Here is a 22,210-nt window from a genome sequence, read left to right as displayed (position 1 = left end):
TTTCAAAATGGCGCTAATTACCCACTGTCATATTAAATTATTAAATATTTAATAATTCAAGTAATTATAAACATTTTCAAAAAAATTTATGTTTTTTAAATTTCAATTACCATAAATTCGAATAATATCTTTAAATAAAATTTAAAATAGTAATTATAACTGTTGTAAAGTTTTTTAAAGACAGAGGCGGGAAAGTTTAAATAAACGGAAACGCATATAAATTAACATGCGCAGTTAAAGATGGCGATTTCCTTGAGTCTCAAAGCAGAAAGCACCATCACCAGTGCACTGTGTAAAACTATAGTGTAGTGTGAACAGGAGCCGTTGTAATAAACTGAAGCATCGAGATTTTCCAGACCGCTAACTGCACTCGTTATTAGGTGAGTTTATTTAAATAATTATACAATTATGAGTGATATATTATTCAAAATAATTTATTAACAAGTGATACATATTAACTAAAAAATAATAAATTTTAATTAATCGGTTGTACGAAATCTATCGTATACTAAATTATGTGAAATTGTCGAGACAGCCGAGTGAACCCCGTAGCCATTAAATCTGCCGACGTTACTGTCCCCACAATCTAGTCGCGTCAGTTCGTTTTATCTAAAAACGCCCTTTAAGGCCTTTACAAGGTAATATTTATAATTTTTAACTCATTTTATTAAATCATTACGTATTTCTATTTAATAATAACCTACAAATAATTTTTTATACATTAGTCATTAGTAAGAAATAAAAAAAAGAAAAACTTATAGTTTTTTTTTCTTTTTTTTTATTCCGGTCATGCGATATGAATGCGGCTCGTACGCGAATGACGCACGTTACATTAGAGTAAGAGAACAAGATATAGAGATTGTTAAACGACAAAGATATCCTCTCTTTTTTGATCTTTTATCTTTTTTTAATTCACTATCTCACTTGTTCTCTTTTACTCACTCGTCTGCTACATACGACGGTTGCCATCTTGTTTTGTACGCCGGCGAATTCCAAGACTTTCTCGCTGGCTATTTACGGGAAATAAAATTCTTTAAGACATTTTTAATGGCATACTCAACTGTAATTTTCATTAATTATTTTTTTAAAATTACTACTAAGTATTTGAAATACAGTTTTTGATTAATAATATTTTTTTATTATCAAATATATATTTTTTAAATGACGTTATTGGAAACGCACTTGAGGGGAGTGCCCTTGCGCCATGTTGCTTTACTCACCGGCTACTATTAATAATTTATTTAAACATTTAATATGTTTTAATAAATTAATTAAACATAAAAAGTTATTTTTTCATAATTAAATTAATTATTACAGTAAAGTGTAGAAATTTTTTCAGTTATTTAAATATTTTATTCTGTCAACCCACCTCACCTACGCAATTTTTTTTCATCTCCTTATATGGCGCATAGATTTCTTCAATGTCATGACTTTTTAATTTTATATATTTTACATAAAACTTTTTTGTTTTTTAGATTTATTACTTATTTTTTGGTCAATCATGACTGAACTCCTATCAAATGATTATATAAAATAAATTATGCCACTGTCTCGCCGGGTTTACTGTCATTCGGACGTGCCGGATGAACGTGCAATGATGTGCATTGAATTCTCAATAATAAAAAATTCAGCTTTCAATTACGACCTTATAAAGTAGAAATTAATGTTAAAAATAAATACATACACATATATGTGTATGTGCGTCTATGTACGTACGTACTTATGTGGTATTAACCAATTAAGATAATTTGGTGTGATAATTATTAGTATAGATATTTTTGGCGATAAAGATTTTTATATATTATAAATTGTCAGACATATAGACGAGTCAGGGTCTTTTGGTCTTCCACTTGACGTCGTGATAAAAGATAGTCCAGAGTAATGTAATTTTTTTCTCGTGACCAGCCAGCAGCCTTTGATAAACCAAGCAACCGCTCGTGTGATCGATATATGAGCGTACCTCCAGCCCACGCCTTTCTCTCCTCTCTGCACTACTATTATGTTACTTTACTAATATACCGTTTTGTTAATTAACACCAAAAGCGTTTACAATTTTTTATTATTTTCACTTCATTAAATCATTTATATTTTTTGGTCGTTAATCAACCAAACTATTTTAATAATCATTATTTAAAAAAAAAAAAAAACTCGTTTTATAATTACTCAGATACTACACCGTTTAAAATTTTTCAATTATCGTTTTAATTGTTATTGAACTAAGTATCAATACTTTTCAGCAGCCTATTAATTATCAAACATTGGAAAAACGTTGTTTAACTTTAATTATTTTCTATCTTAGTAAAAAAAAAAGAAAAAAAAAAGAGTCAATTGATTTTTAACAAGTAGAAATAATCAAAGTTCAATTGGTAAATTTCATTTGATTATATACGAGTGTAAATGTAGTAGACATACGACAATTTTTTAATTACATTTAAAAAATTAAATAATAAAATTTAAAAAAATGCATGTATTGAATTTTGAACTGTCTAATCATGTATTTTTTAAATTTAAATTTATTATTTTAAAGTTTTAAAAATTGTCATATGTCCGCTAACTTCGCTATCATTTATTATATCCATTATTATTATTATTATTTCATTTAAAAAAATCAATATACAGCTATATCGGTAACTAATATTTCATATTTAATAATTTTTCTTTTTGACGTGATTCTTTGTTATCTGTATTGTTTTTCGGTCCCAAGCAATTTCATTTTTTCGTTCTTATTTTTTGATTGATTACTTTTGCTTCCTTTCAATCTCATAGTTCAATCAATCTTAATATTATTTTCATTATAAATTTATGTCATAAAAATCTACTAATATTTTATAAATTTGTTAGTTAAACAATTTACTTTTCATATTACTTCCAAAACTAATATTGCATCTATAAATATTAACTCATAAATTTATTTATTTAAAAAAAAAAACTTATTTTTAAAAAGTATAACTATATAGTATTTATACTTTTTACAAGCTATTGGCTGTGTAAGAGCATCGAACTTGACGTTAGTTAAAAAGCTTCTTCATAGTTCTCTTGTATCTCTTCAATTATCGTGATAAACTCGACCCACATCTTTATATTTTATGAAGAGTGAGTAATAAGTACAGAGGGAACTATCAAGACGTGGTGTGTCTCTACACAATATACCAACACGTGACAATGAGTTGACAGCCTCTTAAAGCCCTTCGTCTTGTTGAAATTTATGCTCTTTTTATTCCCGTTATCATCGAAACAAAATATTTACTTCATAATAATAATAATTATTATTATAAAGTCAAATAATCCACATCATTTATTTTAAAAATTGATTTTAAATATCATTCTGAAATCAGTTGAAAAATCTCTAATAAAAGAAAAAGTAATTTATTTTTATATTTTTCTTTTCGTGACCTATTATTCTCAATCTAACGGTAAATCAGTTTCCAGGCGAGCTTACTCTTGCTTTTATTTCCTCTACAATATATATTATTATTATTATTTAACACAATGTAATTTTCACATTTTATTTCATTTACAACTTCAAAAAAAAAAATATTTCAATACTTGAAAAAATTGTAAAAAAAATTCCATTTCCTTTTAAATTTTTTATTATAATTTCAAACAATATATTCCTTTTTTCATATAATTGCAATAAATCAGGTCAACTATATACTCTACTTACACCATATTTAGTATTTCACACAATTTTTTTTTGTTATTTATATATTTATATACTACTGACTCTATTGTATTTACAGAATTTCTAAACTTTCTGACCATAAAAAACTTGTCATTAATGTCTAAAAAAAAATGTTATTTTTAAAATTAACAATAAAATTTATTATACACAAGAAATTTCTAAGCCACTAAACCATACCAGAAAATTTAATCATACATAAATATTGCCGATTAGTACAAAGAACTATGAATTAAATTCTTGTTATTTATAATTTACAACAAAATTAAAATAGCGAATATATGATAATTGTTGATGTAATATAAGCGGAAGACAAAAAAAAACTAATTTAGAACTGTATATTAGACACGCGATACACTTTGGCGGTTCTCAGTCTTTTTCTATTTCCATCTCACTCTCTTCCTCATGTCTCGCGATTGACCGCGTGACTCAGTCATGACGACGTACGTCACGTATAGAATAGAAGAGAGGACAGGAGTACTCACATCACATCAGTACTACATACTGGTTAGATGAGTGTGGTATTATATAGTCTGTATATATATATATATATATATATATATATATATATATATATATATATATATATATATATATTTAGTGTTCATGGACACGTCATCCTTAGAATTATGTACCAGTAGGCCCACGCCCCTACACTGCGTTCAAATCCCCTTGATTTTATGCACTCGCGTGGTTTCCCAAATTCTCAAATTAGGGAAAAAAAATTTTTTTGGAAACACAAATAATTAACATCTATCTCATTCTCGTACTAAATATATTCCATAAAATGACTCATTATTTAATATTATTTAATGTAATAAAATTAAATATTGCTTAAATAAATTTATTTATTGTAAGCTTGACATCACACGCTATTCCAAGCTGAATGACGCACCAAGAGTTCACTTACGTTTTACGTCCTGTTCAAGTTCTATGCTTGTCTCTAGCTATCGATTTTTATTTAAATTTTATTATTTTTATTTATTCAATTTAAATCCAATGAAACATAAATTTCATTTAAATGAATATCGATAAAATGTTCAAGCGAATGCTAGTTTATTGATATTTTTTTTTTCTACATTTCATTTGATAAATTAAAGTACCATTTTTTTTTACTCTTTCTGTTAGTGATAGCATCTTTGATACACTTCATAAAGTATATACTGTCTCTGATATTTTAGAAAAAATATATCATATTACATGATAGAATTTATGATACTAATTCAATATTGTTAGTTTAAACATCATCTTATTTCTATTTATCCTACATGATGCTATCTATTATTCCGATTTTTTGTCTTTTTGAAAATAGAAAAGTTAAGCGAAATAAAGAAAAACATTTTTTAAAAAAAATTTATTTTCATTGATAAAAATTCCTACGATTGAATTCAACACTATTTGTCATTAAAATTAATACGTGCTTATTAAGCTTGAATGAATGCTATTAAAAACTTTGAGTCATATTATTTAATTGCTAATATAAAAATAAATACGAGTAATTTTTTGCAGTAATTGACATGAATTTACTTTTTTATTTTATTTATAATAAACTTGGTTTTAATATTTCAATATGTTGTTTTGTCAAGACTTTTTTTTTAATCTTTATTTTAAAAATCAAGTGCTTTTAGGCACTTGGAGATATTATACTTCAAGTATTATGAAGCCCTGCAATAACAAAATAACGTTTCGATTAATTTTTTTTTTTCTTACAATAAATATAACATCTGAGTTGTTCAGTTTGAACATTTTTTTGTGTCAGTCAGAAAAATATTTCAAGGATAAAATCTCATGAAAATTTCAAATTATTTAAAACTGTTTTTAAATCAATGCAAAAATGAAATTATAAAATATTGTAATTTATTTTTCTTAATTTAAAAATACTCGTTAGTTACCAATCTAATCAATCTCAAAATTTAATCAGATATAAGTCATGATAAACGCGTTCGATTGCAGTAAGAAAACCTCAAATCGAACAATTTGTTCGCGTGATATTGATTGAAATAAATTTTTTATATCTTATAATATTTATTATAAAAAAAAAAAAAATATCTTTATATATTTCTAAGCTTTAGGGGTTTGAAAGTGTTTTTAATAATAATGAATTTGTCCTTGAAAACGGTGAGGAATTTTTGAGTTAAATCGCGGAGTCAATCTAGACTTTTCATATTAAATAAATAAATAAAAGAAATAAGAAAGCAAATACATATATATGAAAGAAACAATACCAAATAATTTTATTTAGTATTCCACACCTAAATATTATTCCATTTTATTGTGTACTTATGTACTGTATATCGATTTATGCACGACGTCTGGCAGTTAGACATGTTGAAAAGTTCTCTATTTATCACTTACTTCTTTTACATACAAGATTACCTTAAATTTCATTTTTTTTCCCGTATATTTATTTAAAAATTTCTCTGACAATTTGTTTGAATTCCATTGTACTTTATCTCGTTTTGATTTACAAACTTTTATTTATTTTTTTATATAGAAAAAAGAATTTTTATCGTTGATAAAACGCAAATGTGTTTATTGAAAAGCAAAATATCAATCAAAAAAAAAAAAAAAAATTATTGACGTGCGTCGATATTTAAATCGTTGACCAAATGTGGAGATATAAATAAAAATATACAGATAACTATTTCCGTAGCTAAAACTAGAGGAGAGAATGGGAAACGAGAGCTATCGGTTTGTTCATGATATCCGCCCAACCAGCTGCACCTGACGGAATATAGGCTTATACAATACTACAGATTCAAACAATAGTCCGACGAAAATCGAATTGTTACATAAAACCTCCCAGTGCTATCATTCATTGATTTGTATATATTTTTTTATTTTTTAATTTAACTTAATTTAATTTACTTTTTTCTGTAAATTGATAAGTAAATCTATCTTTTAATCAAATTACATGAGCACTTCAATTCAATTAACTAAAGAAAGAAAGAAAAATCGCCATGATAAATTCTGATAAACTTGACCTCATATTGGCTTTATCTTTAAAAATACAATTTCGAATTTATATTTAATTAAATTTTATTGCTGTTTAAAAATTTAACACTCAACTCGTCTTATTTTGTCTGGACGTTTTATCGAATTTTAATATTTAATGACTAATAAATATAATATTTGATTTATTGTCCAGTTATAGCAAATTAACTAATTGATTAATTTTATTAATTGATCCACTGATAGTAGTTCAATATAAAATTGTAATTAATTTAAGTTAAATCTTGGTGTTCAAACAACACGTGGAAGTGGATTCGCGTGTATTGATGCAGTATATACAAGACGATATTATTGATCGTATCATTACTAACCTATCGTATGTGTATAGTAGTGTAGGTTGGTTCGTTTTCACGAGGACGAAATAGCAACCAGGATAGAAATGTAGGAGTATAGTATGTAGAGGATCGAAGTTAAGCGTACGGTAGTTAAGGTCGATCGAGTTAATATGCGTTTAAATATTTATATAATAATATCACAAATGTATGCCTAAGATAATTGGATTTTTTTACCTCTTCTATAAACTTTTTCTCTCTATTTAATAATAATTTTATTTTTTTTTTTCTCAAATCTTAACTTACTGAAGTTAATTAACACCGAGTGTTTACTCGATATCAATATTTTATGTATTTGTACTAGTGACCGAGAGCTTACCCGGAAATTTATTTACATGAGCTACCGGAAAGCTCAATCGATTAAATTTAGTCAAAGGAAAATCCCGGACGATACTCATATTTCAAAAGAAAATAAAAATAAATAGAAATTTTTTAGAAATTTTTTCTATCACTGATTCAATGACGATCACTTGAGTGGAGCAAATGAAAAAAAAATACAGAGGGAAAATTCATTTATTTGTAGGAAAAAAAAAAGAATCGAGTCCTGTTGTTTTTGCAGACATGAAAAAGAGTGGCCCTGGCCTAGAAACTCGTTTTTATTGAAATCCTAGAGCTGTGTTAGAGATGTTGAATATCGATAAACATGTGGACACATGTCACAGAGATTGACAATATATATATATATTATACTATATACATTGAGACTTAATTCAACAATCGTTATTCTCATTCTATAATTTCGTAATATCATCAAATATGAAGTAGACGTTAGTAGTAACAGAACTTTATTATATATAAGTAATTATTTTTATTAAACATTTTACACTAAACCTAGCTCATGAATTAAAGCTATTACATATTCAATATTTTTAAACTATTATTTTTAGATAGAAAAAATTAAAATGGAAGGATATCGAGATATAATGAGGTGTGACTTGAGTTATTAGAAGGACACAATTTAAAATTAATATCTTGAGGAATCTTAAGTATTATTATTATTCTTGTACATGAGTAAGCCGACACTTTATTTCCACTCAGTTCGTCTAGCTGATAAATGAACTGGATAAATCTCGGCACGATTATCATTAGGAAATAAATTTATATCAAGTCCTTGAAAGCTTGAAGTTACAAAAATTTCATCGTCATTTTATTTCCCGAGCCCTTTGGAAGGATATTATTCAAATCTCGACATCAAGAGTTTTTCTTATTGAATTTCCCGTATCCTATCGGATATTCAAGCTCAAGGATTGATAAATATTAAATTTATATAAAATTTTGTTTCTATATGGACGTTTATGATATTAATTTTCAAAAGATTCGTAGAATCAAGCCCTGAATATAAATTCAATGGACCTTTCAGATCAAATAAAGTTGAAATAAACGTTCTTATTTCTTGTCCTCGTTAACGTACAAAATATTTTGTTAATTATATATACTTTTATTCTTAAACATTTGAATAATATAACAAATGTATTTTACAAAAAAATTTGTATGTCAGCCTCTTGAAAAATTTTCAGATCTCTTTTATTAAAAGATGTAAGATAAGATGAGGCCTGAATTTACAATAGGAAAAGTCTATATACACAAGAGAAAATGGTGGCGACTGGGGTACTCTGGTCTTCTTCTAGTACAAAGGAGTAGATGGTGATAAAAGAGAGATAGAGATAAAATGAGTGGTAAATGTTGAGACAGACAACGTAGAGAAGCAAAACCAGAGAAAAAATACATAGGGTTGGGTCTGCAGGGGTTGCGCGCGCAATTTTAACAGATCAATATTTCATTTCCAGCCGTTTCAACAAACCATGTCTTCTTGTTACCATCTTGCTCACTGTCAACCTGTACAAACTCTCCCCATAATTACCTCTCACTTTTCACATTACACCATATTTCATAATTATCATCTTCACATGTCTCTTCTTCATTTTTGTTTACTCTTGTAACCCTGATTGTTTACCTATAGACGGAAAAAAAAAGAAAATTATCAATTCATTACTGTCTTTAAATCACACAATTCAAATCGATAATAATAGTAATAATGAAATCTCTTAAATAACCAACCCACTGCCCACTTGCCTTTACAATAAATCTACAGGTATTTAGTCTTGTTTAAATTATAAAAAATTTGCGAGGTTAATGAATACAAGACAAAGTAAAACAAAACATTGACCTCTCAAACGATTATCATGTAATATAAATTGTATTTGTTAAATGAATCATTTAATTATTGTCAGTTAATTTATTTATTCTGTTGAAAAATTCGATTCATCATTCAAATTATTTATAGACAAAAAAATTCTGAATGTATGAGTATAAATGTAGCAGACGTCAGACAAATTTAAAATTATAAATAAGGTAAAAGCCTCCATTATTGACACTATAAGAATTTCTGTGATTGTTTGAATTTTTTTATCGTATTTAAAATAAATATAATCAACTTTTTTGAATTGGACGTTTTAATTGATGTCTCTACTTTTATATTTAAATTAATTTATTTAAATAGCAATAAATCGAATAAAAAATATATTAATTTAAACCCAACTCTAAACGAAATTAATACGAAATTTTCAAATATTCTAGCGATGGTGGTCTACTCGGGAAAATAAATTTTTTTACTGCGAATAGCTGATACCCGGAAATAAAATTGAACTATTTTTCCATTTAAAAATATTAAAAAATTAATAAATTAAAACAGTATGTCAATAGTAGAGGCCCTATTAATAATGGGAGCTTTTACTTTAAGTAGAGTAAATAATTTAAAAAATAAAATTTAAAGAAAATGCACTTATTAATTTGAAAATTTTTTAAATGTGCATTTTTAAAAATTTTATTTTCAAATTATTTACTCTATTTATTTATAATTTTAAATTTGTCTGGTGTCTGCTACATTCACACCTATTTGAATGTGTAAAAATTTTCTGTTCTTTTTCTTATAAATATCAATGATTACATTAAGTATGTATTTAATACAATTTAAATAGCTACAGAACATTACTTTAAATAAGTACATATATCATATATCATAAGCCTATTTATACCAAAGCTTAATTTTTCGTACATAAGCGACATACTTGATTCTTAATCCTTGAAAAAAGTCTCCAGATAAGTAAAAAAAAGTTGGAGTACAAACGTTGTATTGAGAAAATAAAAAAATGAAGGATAAAAATCACAAGAAAGCTTACAGTAGGAAAAGAAGAATAGTAACATAACGCGATGAATTCAACGGCGTCCCCGGGACGCTGCCCCACCCAACCTCGTTTGATGGCGGCCATGCCAGCACAGATCAATATTTCGGCTGAGACCGAAGACCCACGACTTTAACCAAGTGACAGCGAGCTTACCCGAAAGTTGTTACGAAGTTAACCGAGTTGTTACTCATCCCCACTTGCCGACAGCGTTGCCGGCTCAGTCGTTGTGCGGGAGTGGTCATTGAGGGATGTGTAGAGTCGTAACGCGTGATTGAGGAACAAAAAAAAAAAAGAACGAGTAGTACGTAAGAATTTTAAGTGATTGACAAATACCGGTATTTTTTTTTCGTTGATGCGAATATTGATTTTACCAATCTCGCTAACGATATAATTAATATTCCTGGAGACTAAACGTAATTACTTTGGAATTGCGTCGTTGATAATTCTAGTCTGATTTTTTAAAAAAAAAGCAAGGCACACCTTGACTGACTGACTGACTGACTGACTTGTCTTTCTTGTGATAGCGAGTGAAACCGGAGAAGCACACGCGTCTCCGTTAATTTAATTAAGTATTTATTGTACAAAGGATTTTTAAAATAGGTAAGACTTAGTTTCAAAAATTTTTTTTTTTACTTTTTACCTATTACTCAATAAATATAAATATATATATTTATATGTTCAATATTTAATAAAATATTAATGTAGATGTATAATCTGGGCATTGTATTTTTATAACGAGACTTATTAAAAGTCTAAGCTTGCCGTTGGCCTCTGCTGCCGCTACTTAACATCCGGCGCGCTATTCTTGTCTTTTGTAACCCTCTTCATAAGCACATTCTTCCCTTTTATTACTTCTCTTCATTCGTTGATATGTATTTTTCTTCTTATTTTATATTTATATATATATTTTTTTATTTCCGTTCCTACTTCACAAGCTGCCCTCAGAGTTTCTCCGTAACGAGCTATCGATCCTCGTTGAGTCTACGACGCAAAAAATCTCGCGTACTACCTCTGCATTGGCGCAATGTCCGTTAACACAATTACCTACGTTTCTTTTTTTTATTTCTATTTACTGAATAACGAATTTATTTTTATAATTTAAAAAAAGAAATTAATAAATTATTAGTAATTTTCTAAGAGAAACTTTAATTGATCGAACACTTTTTTTTTAAATGCAGCTACATGTGGCGCCACTCAAAACTTTAACCTAAAATATTTTAGTTAATTTACTAATTATTTTTGATAATTTAATAGATTGTCATAAGTGATGGGTGTGAATATCATTGACGAGTCAGAAATTTTTTAATTTTTGAATAAATAAATAAATTGTAAGTGATAAAAATTTAAAAATTCGTATTTGAATCAATGAAAAATTAGTACGCGCTTTTTTTAAAATTTCATTATTTTAATTTATTTATTTAAAATTTATAAATTGTCTGATGTCTGCTACATTCACACTCATTCATAAGTGACGTTTAAATTATCTTTCTTTTTCTTGTGGAAAAGTTGAAGCCTGAGGTGAAAATATTAAATTAGTTTTTTAAAAATATGTTTAATAAAGTCGATATACTATGTAATTAATTATCATAAATATTAGGCACAGATCGAAGGTATTGACATAAAACAAATGTAGGATTTATTCAAGGCCATTGAGTATTCCCGACACTGAATTGTTCAAGTCGTTAGGAATTCGTGTCGAGGTCTGATGATGACATTGAAGTGACTTTCTCGAGGAAACTCTTGTGTCTTGAACTTCTCATTAAATAAACTTTTTTTTTTTTTTTTTTTATTTTAGCCGAACAATTTAACTAAAAAATATTCATACAATATTACATACTTAATCGTTTTCAAGAAATACGACTACTGATACTGATAGATAAAAAAAACGATAAAATATTTTATCTAAAGTTGGTGGTAAATATAAGAAATTAAATAATTAATTAAATTTACACTTTGTTTTTAAACTATTCAAGACGGATGTAAGTGTATTTCATTATCTGATTAATCCACAGCTGAGTTAATACTCTTTAATTAATACATTAATTGATAAATTTATAATTTTTTAAAAGTAGTCGAGCTCAAGTTTTACTCAACGATTGTTAAATTTTTTATGTCTTAATTGCCAGACACTTGTCTCAGAACTGGCAACACTGACATACATTCGGCAACGTCGTACTTTGATCCTCATAAAATCTAAAAGTCGTACCAGGTGACGGTGTAGTAAAATATTGAAATATAGAACACGAATTTCATAACGAATCGCACTATGATAACGTTTTATTCAGCACCCTACGTTATACATTATCATTATTACCACGTAATCTTCTGCTGAGTTAGATAAAATATTTGTGATGTGTAAGAAACTAAAAAAAAAAAAGTGTAATAATACATACATAGAAAGAGAGAGAAGTAGAGAGAAGCGCCAGCAATGAAGTTGCTGATAATGAACTTTTTTATGTCAAGTGTAAATGAAGTAGCAGCCCTGATCGAGAACTAAATGAAATAGAACGTATATTATAATCTGAGAATCGTTCTCATTCTAAATGCTAACCGGAAGTGAATGAATAAAACCGGATATAACATACTCGCACCCTTCTCTATCTCATATATGTAATTTACGTTTTATACAATTGTTTAAATATTAAAAGATATTAATTTAATATTTAATGAAAAAATTGAAATAATTCTTTTTTAAAATTATAATTGTTTTTTTAAAGTAATTCGTTCTTGAACTATTTGAGACGTCATTATAGTTAATTTGTCCGTTAATTATTAATCTAGTGGTTTTGATAGATAAAAAATTTTGGAAGTTTGTAAATTAACTCGAGGTCAATTCAATTCATAAGTAAATATTATAATAATAAACGTTGTTTTATAAATTAAATGGTTGAGTAGGCGTAGTAAGCTGGGTTCCTACTTTATTCTTCATTTCCTTGCCAAAGTTATTATATATATATTTATTGTATTATATCATATTAGTGTACAGCTTAAGAATTTGATTGAATACCAGGAAAATTTATACTGTAGATAAATATGTTTGAAGATGAATCATTGCTAGGATCCGATAAATACTTTTTATTTTATTTAGATCATTTTTATTGAATTGTTTAATTATCGAAAACTAATTATCTGGCATCAAGGTTGTTGTTATTAGTCACGGTTATGCAAATCGTGCCTTGCCTGCGCAGTCGTCCCTTTAATTCGCACAATTTTCGTCGTGCAATATTATCGAAACAATAGAGTAGAGCATTAGTAGGTATTCAATAGATTATAAATCTTAAGATGTAGCTTAAGGTTTTTAAATTCAAACTGAGAAAATAATTTTGAAAAAGAAAAATAGTTAAAAAAAAAATTTAGTCAATAGAAACTAAAATATCTTTTCAAACCTGTTCTAAGTAAGAGAACAATTGTAAAGCAATTTTTTTTTCAAGTTAAACTGATGATTTATGTCAGCCGAGACGGTATTAGTTTGAAGATCCGACAAAATTAATCAGGTAAAAAAATCTTGGCACCAACTTAGCATACAAATGCTTTTTGTGACTGTAGAAAATTTTAAAATTTTCTCTTGAATTTAATAACTTCAAAACTAAATTTTGTCCGACAAATTTTAAATAATTTTACATAATAATGAATTTTTTAAGTTTATTTATTTATTTATTTTTTTTACAGCTGACACAATGTCTGTGGACAAAGAAGAATTGGTGCAGCGTGCAAAGCTCGCAGAGCAAGCAGAAAGGTACGATGACATGGCAGCAGCAATGAAGGCAGTAACCGAGACGGGGGTTGAATTGTCAAATGAGGAAAGAAACCTACTGTCTGTTGCTTACAAGAATGTCGTTGGTGCGAGACGTAGCTCGTGGAGAGTAATATCCTCAATTGAGCAAAAGACCGAAGGCTCTGAGCGTAAACAGCAGATGGCCAAGGAATACCGGGAAAAGGTTGAAAAAGAATTGCGTGAGATCTGCTACGATGTATTGGTAATTTATTTTCACTATTTATTCTTATAAACAGTTTCTCTTTTAATCATATTTCCTATTGTACAAAACTTAATTTTTTCGTCCCTTTGAAAATATTTATTTTTTACATTTTCATCGTGTGCTATTTATAATTAATCATTAATATATTTATTGATTAATAACTAAAGAATGAAATTTCATAAAAACACGAAAAATATATAAAAGATTATCAAATAATCACTAAATTACTTTGACCATTAAAATAAAAAAAAAAATTTGTATATTTTCATCATTAATGTGTCGGTGGTTAATTATAAGTATGGCCATGACATACAATAGAGTAATGCATATTTGTCAACTAAAGTATTGGATACAAAAGATATTTAGTAACGACAATAATAATAATAATAATAATAATAATATTTGAACAATTAGTATAGTTAGGGTATACACACATTGCTGCTTATTGTTTACACAATTGCTATATAATATTCTCAAGGTTCAATTCAAATAAAAATATATACATTAATGTACAATAATTTCTTATTTTATAATTTACACAGTACGATAATTTATCACGTCAAAAAAAAAAAAAAAAAAAACAATATGTTTAATGTGTCATACCATTTGATATATTTCATATTATTTAACTATAACATCTCTTGATAACTCACGATGACTATTTATTTAATATGTATATATATTTAAGTGAAATACATTAATGTCTTAATACAATATAATTTTGCAAAATACTATTAAATAAAACTTGTTATTTTACACTTGGTAATTTGGATTACATCCAAAATTTTTAAGTTATTTGGCAAACTTATCAGCTAAATGTCTAGTTTTGTTTTCAAATAAATTAACATCAGTTATAAAGTTTATTTAATCATTACACAAGTATACAATTATTTAAAATTTATTTAGAAAGTTATATAATCAATCACAAATGAAGTTTTAATATTTTTCTTATGTAAATAAATTTATAATTAGTAGCCAATTAAATAAAAAAATTTATTAAGCTTTTTAGAAACTATTGCTACAGATAATAAATAGTAAAAAATAAGCTGGATCATCTTACTTGTTCTAAATACCCAGAGAGATCTTTAGAAGTTAAGACAATAAACAAAAAAAAAAAGCCGTGTATTGAATTTCTCAAGTGGGTCAATTACCGATATCTGAGCTTGATCCTCATCGAGATCAAATAAACGTATAAAAATGAACATCATAAATAAAAAATAAAATATTTATTATGAAGATAATGAAGTGAAAAAGAAAAAAAAATAATTTTAATATAACGATGAGTAGTTTATAATCGGAATGCGGAAATTAATAGGAAATGAAAGAGGAAGTGGTTGGCGCACCTCAACGGTTCTTGCTCAATGATTGAGTACTTACTGACTTCTCAATTCAAGTACTTAAAAAAGTTAAATGAATGGATATTTTATTTAATGTCAAATTATTTTATGAAATATTTAAAAAATATTGTTTTTTTTTTTTTTATTATTTATTAAACATAATAATGATCGTCCTGTACTAGATTTGAATATAAACTACTAATTGGATAAAACTACAAACAAGTTTGACTTTAACTAAACTCAGGTACTCAACGAGAATTCATCAAATGTAATTAATAATTAAACTCTGTCCTCGTTACGTGCAAAGCTTATCTGCAGTCGTATATGAATACGTAATATACATGCGGTTTAATATTGCGCGTTTGAGCTTTTAATAAACAACATGTTTACGTCATTGTTTGACGGATAACAAATATATTTAACTCATGCATAACTTTTATTAATTATTCATGTTTATTAACTACAAACAAAAATTTATTAACGAGTATTAAATTAATTTATTTTATTGTTACATAAATATGTTTTCATTTTTTATCAAAATATATTATTTAGTATTACATAAGAATTAAAAATAATTGACTAATTGTTATTATCGAAATGTTCTTGTTTCCCGTTTTAACAGACTAAGCAATTAAGTTTTAATATTTATTCATTTGTAACTATTGATATTATATTTTCTTATCAGTTTTGTCGAATACGATTTTAAATTTCATTATAAATAATAAATTAAATTATTGTTTATTTTTTTTCCAGGGTCTTTTAGATAAATACCTGATCCCCAAGGCCAGCAATGCCGAAAGTAAAGTATTTTACCTCAAGATGAAGGGCGACTACTACAGGTATCTCGCGGAAGTAGCAACTGGTGAAACCAGAAACGGTACTTAATAATTTTTATATTTATTTATATGTAAATATTTTTTATTTATCAACCCATTTATCATTTGAATTTTTTATTTTATTTAATTTATGAAATAGTTATGCGATAGCATTTGAAAAAAAATTTCTTTTTTTTTTTTTACTTGATATTTTTTAATTATTATTTCACATCATTAAAAATATTGTCCGATAATTTATTTTATTAATTGTTAAAGCTCTTAAGTAAATTAAATTTTATTTCAAAATATATAAATTCCATTAAAATTAATTTCATTCTATTTGTAAATGAATATATAGATATTTTCTTTTTGTCATAAATATATAAAATAATGAGGAAGTAGAGTAAATGAAATTGACTTAATACTTTGCGTGACTTTATCAATAAAAGCTAAAATAAAAGCTCCATTATCTGACGCGCACGTTGAGCTATAGAAGTGGTTGATAAAAATAATTAAATAAAATATTAATGGATATATGTGTGTGTGTGTTGCATGGATTGCTGATAATTAATTAACATTAACAGTAATCAATAAAAAAAAATATAGACTTATAAATTTATCCACTATACTAAATTATTGCACGTACAGCCGTCGTAAATGACAGCCAGAAGGCATACCAAGATGCCTTTGAAATCAGCAAGGAGAAGATGCAGCCTACCCACCCAATCAGGCTAGGTCTTGCGCTCAACTTCTCAGTCTTCTATTACGAGATCCTGAACTCGCCAGACAAGGCGTGTCAACTGGCCAAACAGGTATTATATTGGCTACTTTATTAACACTTTGCTGTCATTTTAGGTCGTCAATTATTATACTTTACCTAAGAAATTGACAAAAGAAACATTGAAAGAGGATGGTAAAATGGTGCAATGAGAAGAAATCTACCTGATAATGGAGACATTGCTTTGCTTTAAAAATAAATCACAGTATTTTTTTTTCCCAATAATTCATGTGTTTTGCTCGGTTTGACGTGTTTTTTTGTTATTTTTTATTAATCCACTGATTGACATTAACGATAACAATTATTCTGAAAAAATATTTCTTCTTTATGTCGATTATTAATTATCATTTTATTTGTCGTAATTTGCGTTACAGCGGTGGTTGAGGATTCACAAAAGGCATATCAAGAAGCGTTTGACATAGCAAAAACAAAGATGCAGCCTACACATCCCATTAGGCTTGGTCTTGCACTCAACTTCTCTGTTTTTTATTACGAAATTATAAATTCCCCAGCCAGGGCTTGTCACTTAGCTAAGCAGGTTCGGTCAAACGTTTGGGTTTGCTGTTTGAACTAAAAAACATTTTATTTGCTTTATTAAACTTTTTTTTTCGGATAACTACTATTTTATTGAAAGCATTGTCGAAATATCCAGTGATGTCTCCATTGTACTACTAACTGTCCTCTGTTATATTACAAAATGTTGAAACCAATTAATTTAATCAGATTCCAATTATAAGAATTTGAAAAAACATCGTTTGTAGTGTGAATAATATCGTAATGGCATAATATGTTCAATAGCTTTCTTTAATGTCCTTTACAAAGGTTATCATTATTATTTATTATTCTTTCAATAAATTACTGTCAATTAATTGAAATTAATTTTATCTCTTAATGATCAAATATATATTTATAAAATATATTTCATTAAGAAAATTGTTTGACCTTGATACGCTTATAGTATATAATTACTTATTTTAGTAGCTAACATACTATAGAAAAAACAGAACTTAACAATAACTTTGAGTATGACAATAACAGTAATAAATTTATTTAATATAATTAATAATAAAGTGTGATTTCTATATTTGTTATTAATAATTATAAAAAAATATATAAATAAATATAATATATATAAACAACAGTATACATGGCTGATATTTTTCAGGCGTTCGACGACGCGATTGCGGAATTGGACACACTGAACGAGGACAGTTACAAAGATTCCACACTGATCATGCAGTTATTGCGCGATAACCTCACGCTCTGGACAAGCGACACACAGGGTGATGGAGATGAACCACAGGAGGCTGGCGACAACTAACCCTCCTAAGATTAAGTCCTACCTTTCTTAACCTAATAAATAAAAAAACATCCTATTCTCTATCGTTATCCCCCGCCCTTGTTCCCATTCCTTAAAGAGCTCATGAATCATTAGTCCTAACCATTTATTATAAATCGTTCCATTTCACCAAATCCTAATCATTTTTCGCGCAATTCCTGTTCTCTAGACAACACTACTACTGTAACAACTATCACCATCATCATCTTCATCATCATCATCATCATCATCATCATTATTATCGTCATCATAATCATCATCACCTCATTACCGATGCTGCGACTTTGTTCAACTGTTCCTTCTTAAATTTTATTTTAAAAGATATCATTGGCGGACGAAATTATATTTCTCCTAAATTAAATTAATGAACAAATGTAAAGATTAAATAACAGCAGAATTAACATCAATATTTATTTAATATCATTATTTCGCAATGTATCCTTGAATGCGTGCGACGAGGCTAAAAAAAACTAGGGAGAAAATATTGATCTATATTATTACTCTCTCTTCTCTTTCTTACTCTTTTGTTTACCTTAAGAAGAACAATCTACACAACTATAAGTGGGTCAAATAATTTATTAATTATCATCATCATCATCATATAATCATCATCAATTTTAAGGTCACGTCGTTGCAAAAAGGAAGAAGATATTATTATTAAATTTTCATCTTCAAATAATTTATTTCCATCAACAAATACGAGAATAGCGACGATGACCAAAAAAAAAAAAAACTACGAGAATAAGGTACCAACGACTATCAAGATTACTTGTGACGTAGGACCATTCGTAAATAAAAAAACATCAAGAGCTAGAGTATAATGACAGCCAACAATTAAATGTTGAGTTGAGAAGATTGAGTTGAAAAAAAAGAAAGAAGAAAGAATAAATAAATAAATAAAGAATCATAAATTAAACGAAACAAATAATAAGGATTGTTTCGTGTCTTATATGTAATATTGTTGACACGCTGACAAGTTTTATTGTTAACTTGAAATTACAAGTGAATTAAAGAGAAACAAAAGAGAAAGATTATTTGAGAGAAGAAAATAAAATTTCCAATGACAGTATAATTAAAGGAGGACAATTGAACAATTGTATATTGTCGCTAAATTCCATCTACTATTTATTTTATTCGTCGGTTAACATTTAACAATCAAGTGTGTGTGTAATAGAGAACTGAAGAAACCGAAGATTGATAAAACAAAAAATCAACATTAAAATATAAAAACAGGAAAAATGAAAGCAAGTTGAATGAAAAAGGAAGATACACGCATCAATTTACTATATTATAGCCAGTCGTCATTAAATTAAAATTCACATTTTCTAGCGAGTACAATATTATTATTATTATTATTATTATTATTAATATTATTATTATTATTACGAAGGAAAGAGCGCATGAGGAGAAAGCAGAGTAAACTAAAAAAATTACATTAAGTTATTTAAGTTCCAATGTAACATCAATGGTAACTTTAATTTATTGTTATTTTATTATTTTTTTTTTTAATTTGACTCACATATAAAAAAAAACTGACGATTATATCGTTAAAAAAAAAACGTCTTTTTCTCTCGTATTCGCTTTCCTTCCTCATTTTTTTTTCTTTTTTTAATTTTATTTATAATTTATTTCCATCACCATCAACGTCCGCCTCTTTAATAGACACTTGAAACAAAATAAATCACAATCATAATTTAAAACAATAAAATAAATAAACAAAAGCACATTTACATACATAAATATATTTAATCTTTCTTTTTTTTTTTTTTTTTTTTCCATCTACCAATAAAATACAGAGTGAGTCCTGGAATAATTAATAACATTAAGTATTGATTTTTAATGACAATTGCATAAATTAATAATAATAATTATGCCGCAAGAGTTGTGAGGCATTGTGAACTGATACTATCATTCTCATGATTGTTATCCTCTTTCTCCCCAATTAAATAAAATTTGGATTATTGATAATACGAGAGTAAAAAAAATAAAAATAAAATATTAAAATCCATTTGTCATTTTCTCCGGATTGTATGTTCTTATTAATTAATTTTTATCCATTTAATATTAATCTCAATTTCCATTCTAACTTTATATAATAACAAGAGAAATACAAAAGATAAAAAAATATTTAACATGCCGGAGATTATTAATATTTAAACATTTAATAATTCGTGTTAATGTTCAAGAATAATGTGAGGTCGAGAGAGGATAAAAGTGAAATCATGTAAAATTGTATGTTGTACATTTTTGTTAAAAAAAAAAAAAAAAAAAAAAAAAAAAAAAAAAAAATCTAGTTCTTCTCGCTTTTTCATTCAATTTGTTTCACACTTTTTTAAAATATTTTTTATTTAAATTATACATATTTTTTTTTCTTTTCTTACATATAAGTTATAACTTGTCGATATTACATTAGCAAAATTTGTCGATTGATTCAGTTGCTCTCATTTTCTGGGTAAATAAAAACTAATATATATATATATATATATATATATATATATATATATATATATATATATAAAATATATTTAAGATCACAAAAAATGGAGACGATCCTCAAACATCCGCAGTCGGAAAGGCGCGTGTTCGTTTAAATGGTGAGAAAACATTTTTTTATTTTAATATAAATAAAAAAAAAAAAAAAAAAAAAAAAATATGTACTACAAAATTACGCGAATTAAAATCACCGGCAATTAATAAGTAAAGTGTTGTATAATAAAGGAAGAAAATATTAAATTAAATAAAATCATTCACATTTAATGTCCTTCCAATTTAAGCAGCGATTTCGAGAGAAAAAAATATATATTATAAATATATATTTATCAACATAAAATAAAAACTAAATATTTGTATGTTACTTGTAATTGTCATCCAACAATACATTAAATGTATTGCATACGTAACTAATTACACTTGCATCAAAATAACATGTCAAAGAAATTTTGAAACAATTTAAATTTAATCAACGAGCGCTCTTTCTCTGTCGTGCATTTATGTGTATATTTCAAACAAAAAATTAATATTATACATTTGGATAAACGTTTTACTGTCGTGTTGATATTTTTAAATGTTGTGTCGCTGTCTGTCCAAAGTACAGAAAAAAAAAATTGGTTAATTAACATGCCAAGCGAACAAGATAATTAAAATTGCATATACGTGTGCCTATTAGGCTGTTTAATATTGATCATTTTTTTTTAATGTTATAAATAATTGTCTTATTAAAAAATTATGCTTATTTATTAATTATTATTTTTTAATTTTATTTTAATCTCAAATAATTTTCATTTGCATTCCATTTTTATTATTTTACATCATCTTTATTATTTTTTTTTTTTTTTTTTTTATAATTTGAAAGAATAGTCAGTTGAAAAAGTATGTGAATGAACGTACTTTTTTATCATCATTTCAACAACTCACGGCACTTTCTTGACACAAAACCAACAATAACAACATAAGAGAGGAATTAATGATAACAAAAAAAAAAAAAAATAAATTCTAAGAAAATAGTTTAACATCATCTTTACCCCAAAAGAAATTACTTTCGTCCTCCCTTATATCCCAATTCCGAAATTACGTTGTTCTATTTGTATTTATCATCAATCATCGTAATTGTAAATTATAATTATTATAAACGTTTACACGAAATAATAAATTCTGATAAAATGTCTAAAAAAAGTAAAAAAAAAAAAAAATATTAAAATCGTTACGAACCATTAATCCAATATGACAATTGTCCTCAAAAGTTTCAGGATTTGCATG

General features: G+C 26.6%; 1 protein-coding gene across 4 annotated transcripts; it reads left to right on the top strand.

Annotated features, from left to right (window-relative positions):
• The first annotated feature begins 269 nt into the window (after positions 1–269).
• LOC103568325 (14-3-3 protein zeta) lies at positions 270–21,694 on the top strand. 4 transcript variants are annotated; one of them, XM_008545161.2, is made up of 5 exons: positions 270–380; positions 13,878–14,185; positions 16,276–16,399; positions 17,490–17,653; positions 18,281–21,694. In XM_008545161.2, exons 2-5 carry the CDS (start codon positions 13,886–13,888, stop codon positions 18,434–18,436), a joined length of 744 nt encoding a protein of 247 aa, XP_008543383.1. In that variant the 5' UTR covers positions 270–380; positions 13,878–13,885; the 3' UTR covers positions 18,437–21,694. The 4 variants fall into 4 exon arrangements, with proteins under 4 accessions (XP_008543383.1, XP_008543380.1, XP_008543382.1 ...); XM_008545158.2 differs by lacking the exon at positions 17,490–17,653 and adding an exon at positions 16,986–17,149; XM_008545160.3 differs by lacking the exons at positions 270–380; positions 17,490–17,653 and adding exons at positions 528–638; positions 16,986–17,149.
• Positions 21,695–22,210: the final 516 nt, after the last annotated feature.

The sequence above is a fragment of the Microplitis demolitor genome, chromosome 4 (genome assembly GCF_026212275.2).
Source record: "Microplitis demolitor isolate Queensland-Clemson2020A chromosome 4, iyMicDemo2.1a, whole genome shotgun sequence".
Lineage (NCBI taxonomy): Eukaryota > Metazoa > Arthropoda > Insecta > Hymenoptera > Braconidae > Microplitis > Microplitis demolitor.
This window is presented reverse-complemented; position numbering and strand designations above follow the sequence as displayed.

What these genes read in the sequence shown, in the direction of transcription:
- LOC103568325 (XM_008545161.2), top strand. Translation starts at nt 13,886, where the DNA reads ATGTCTGTGGACAAAGAAGAATTGGTGCAGCGTGCAAAGCTCGCAGAG. An exon ending in AGATCTGCTACGATGTATTG is followed by an intron (nt 14,186 to 16,275) that starts GTAATTTATTTT and finishes TTTTTTTTCCAG; the next exon opens with GGTCTTTTAGATAAATACCT. An exon ending in AACTGGTGAAACCAGAAACG is followed by an intron (nt 16,400 to 17,489) that starts GTACTTAATAAT and finishes TTTGCGTTACAG; the next exon opens with CGGTGGTTGAGGATTCACAA.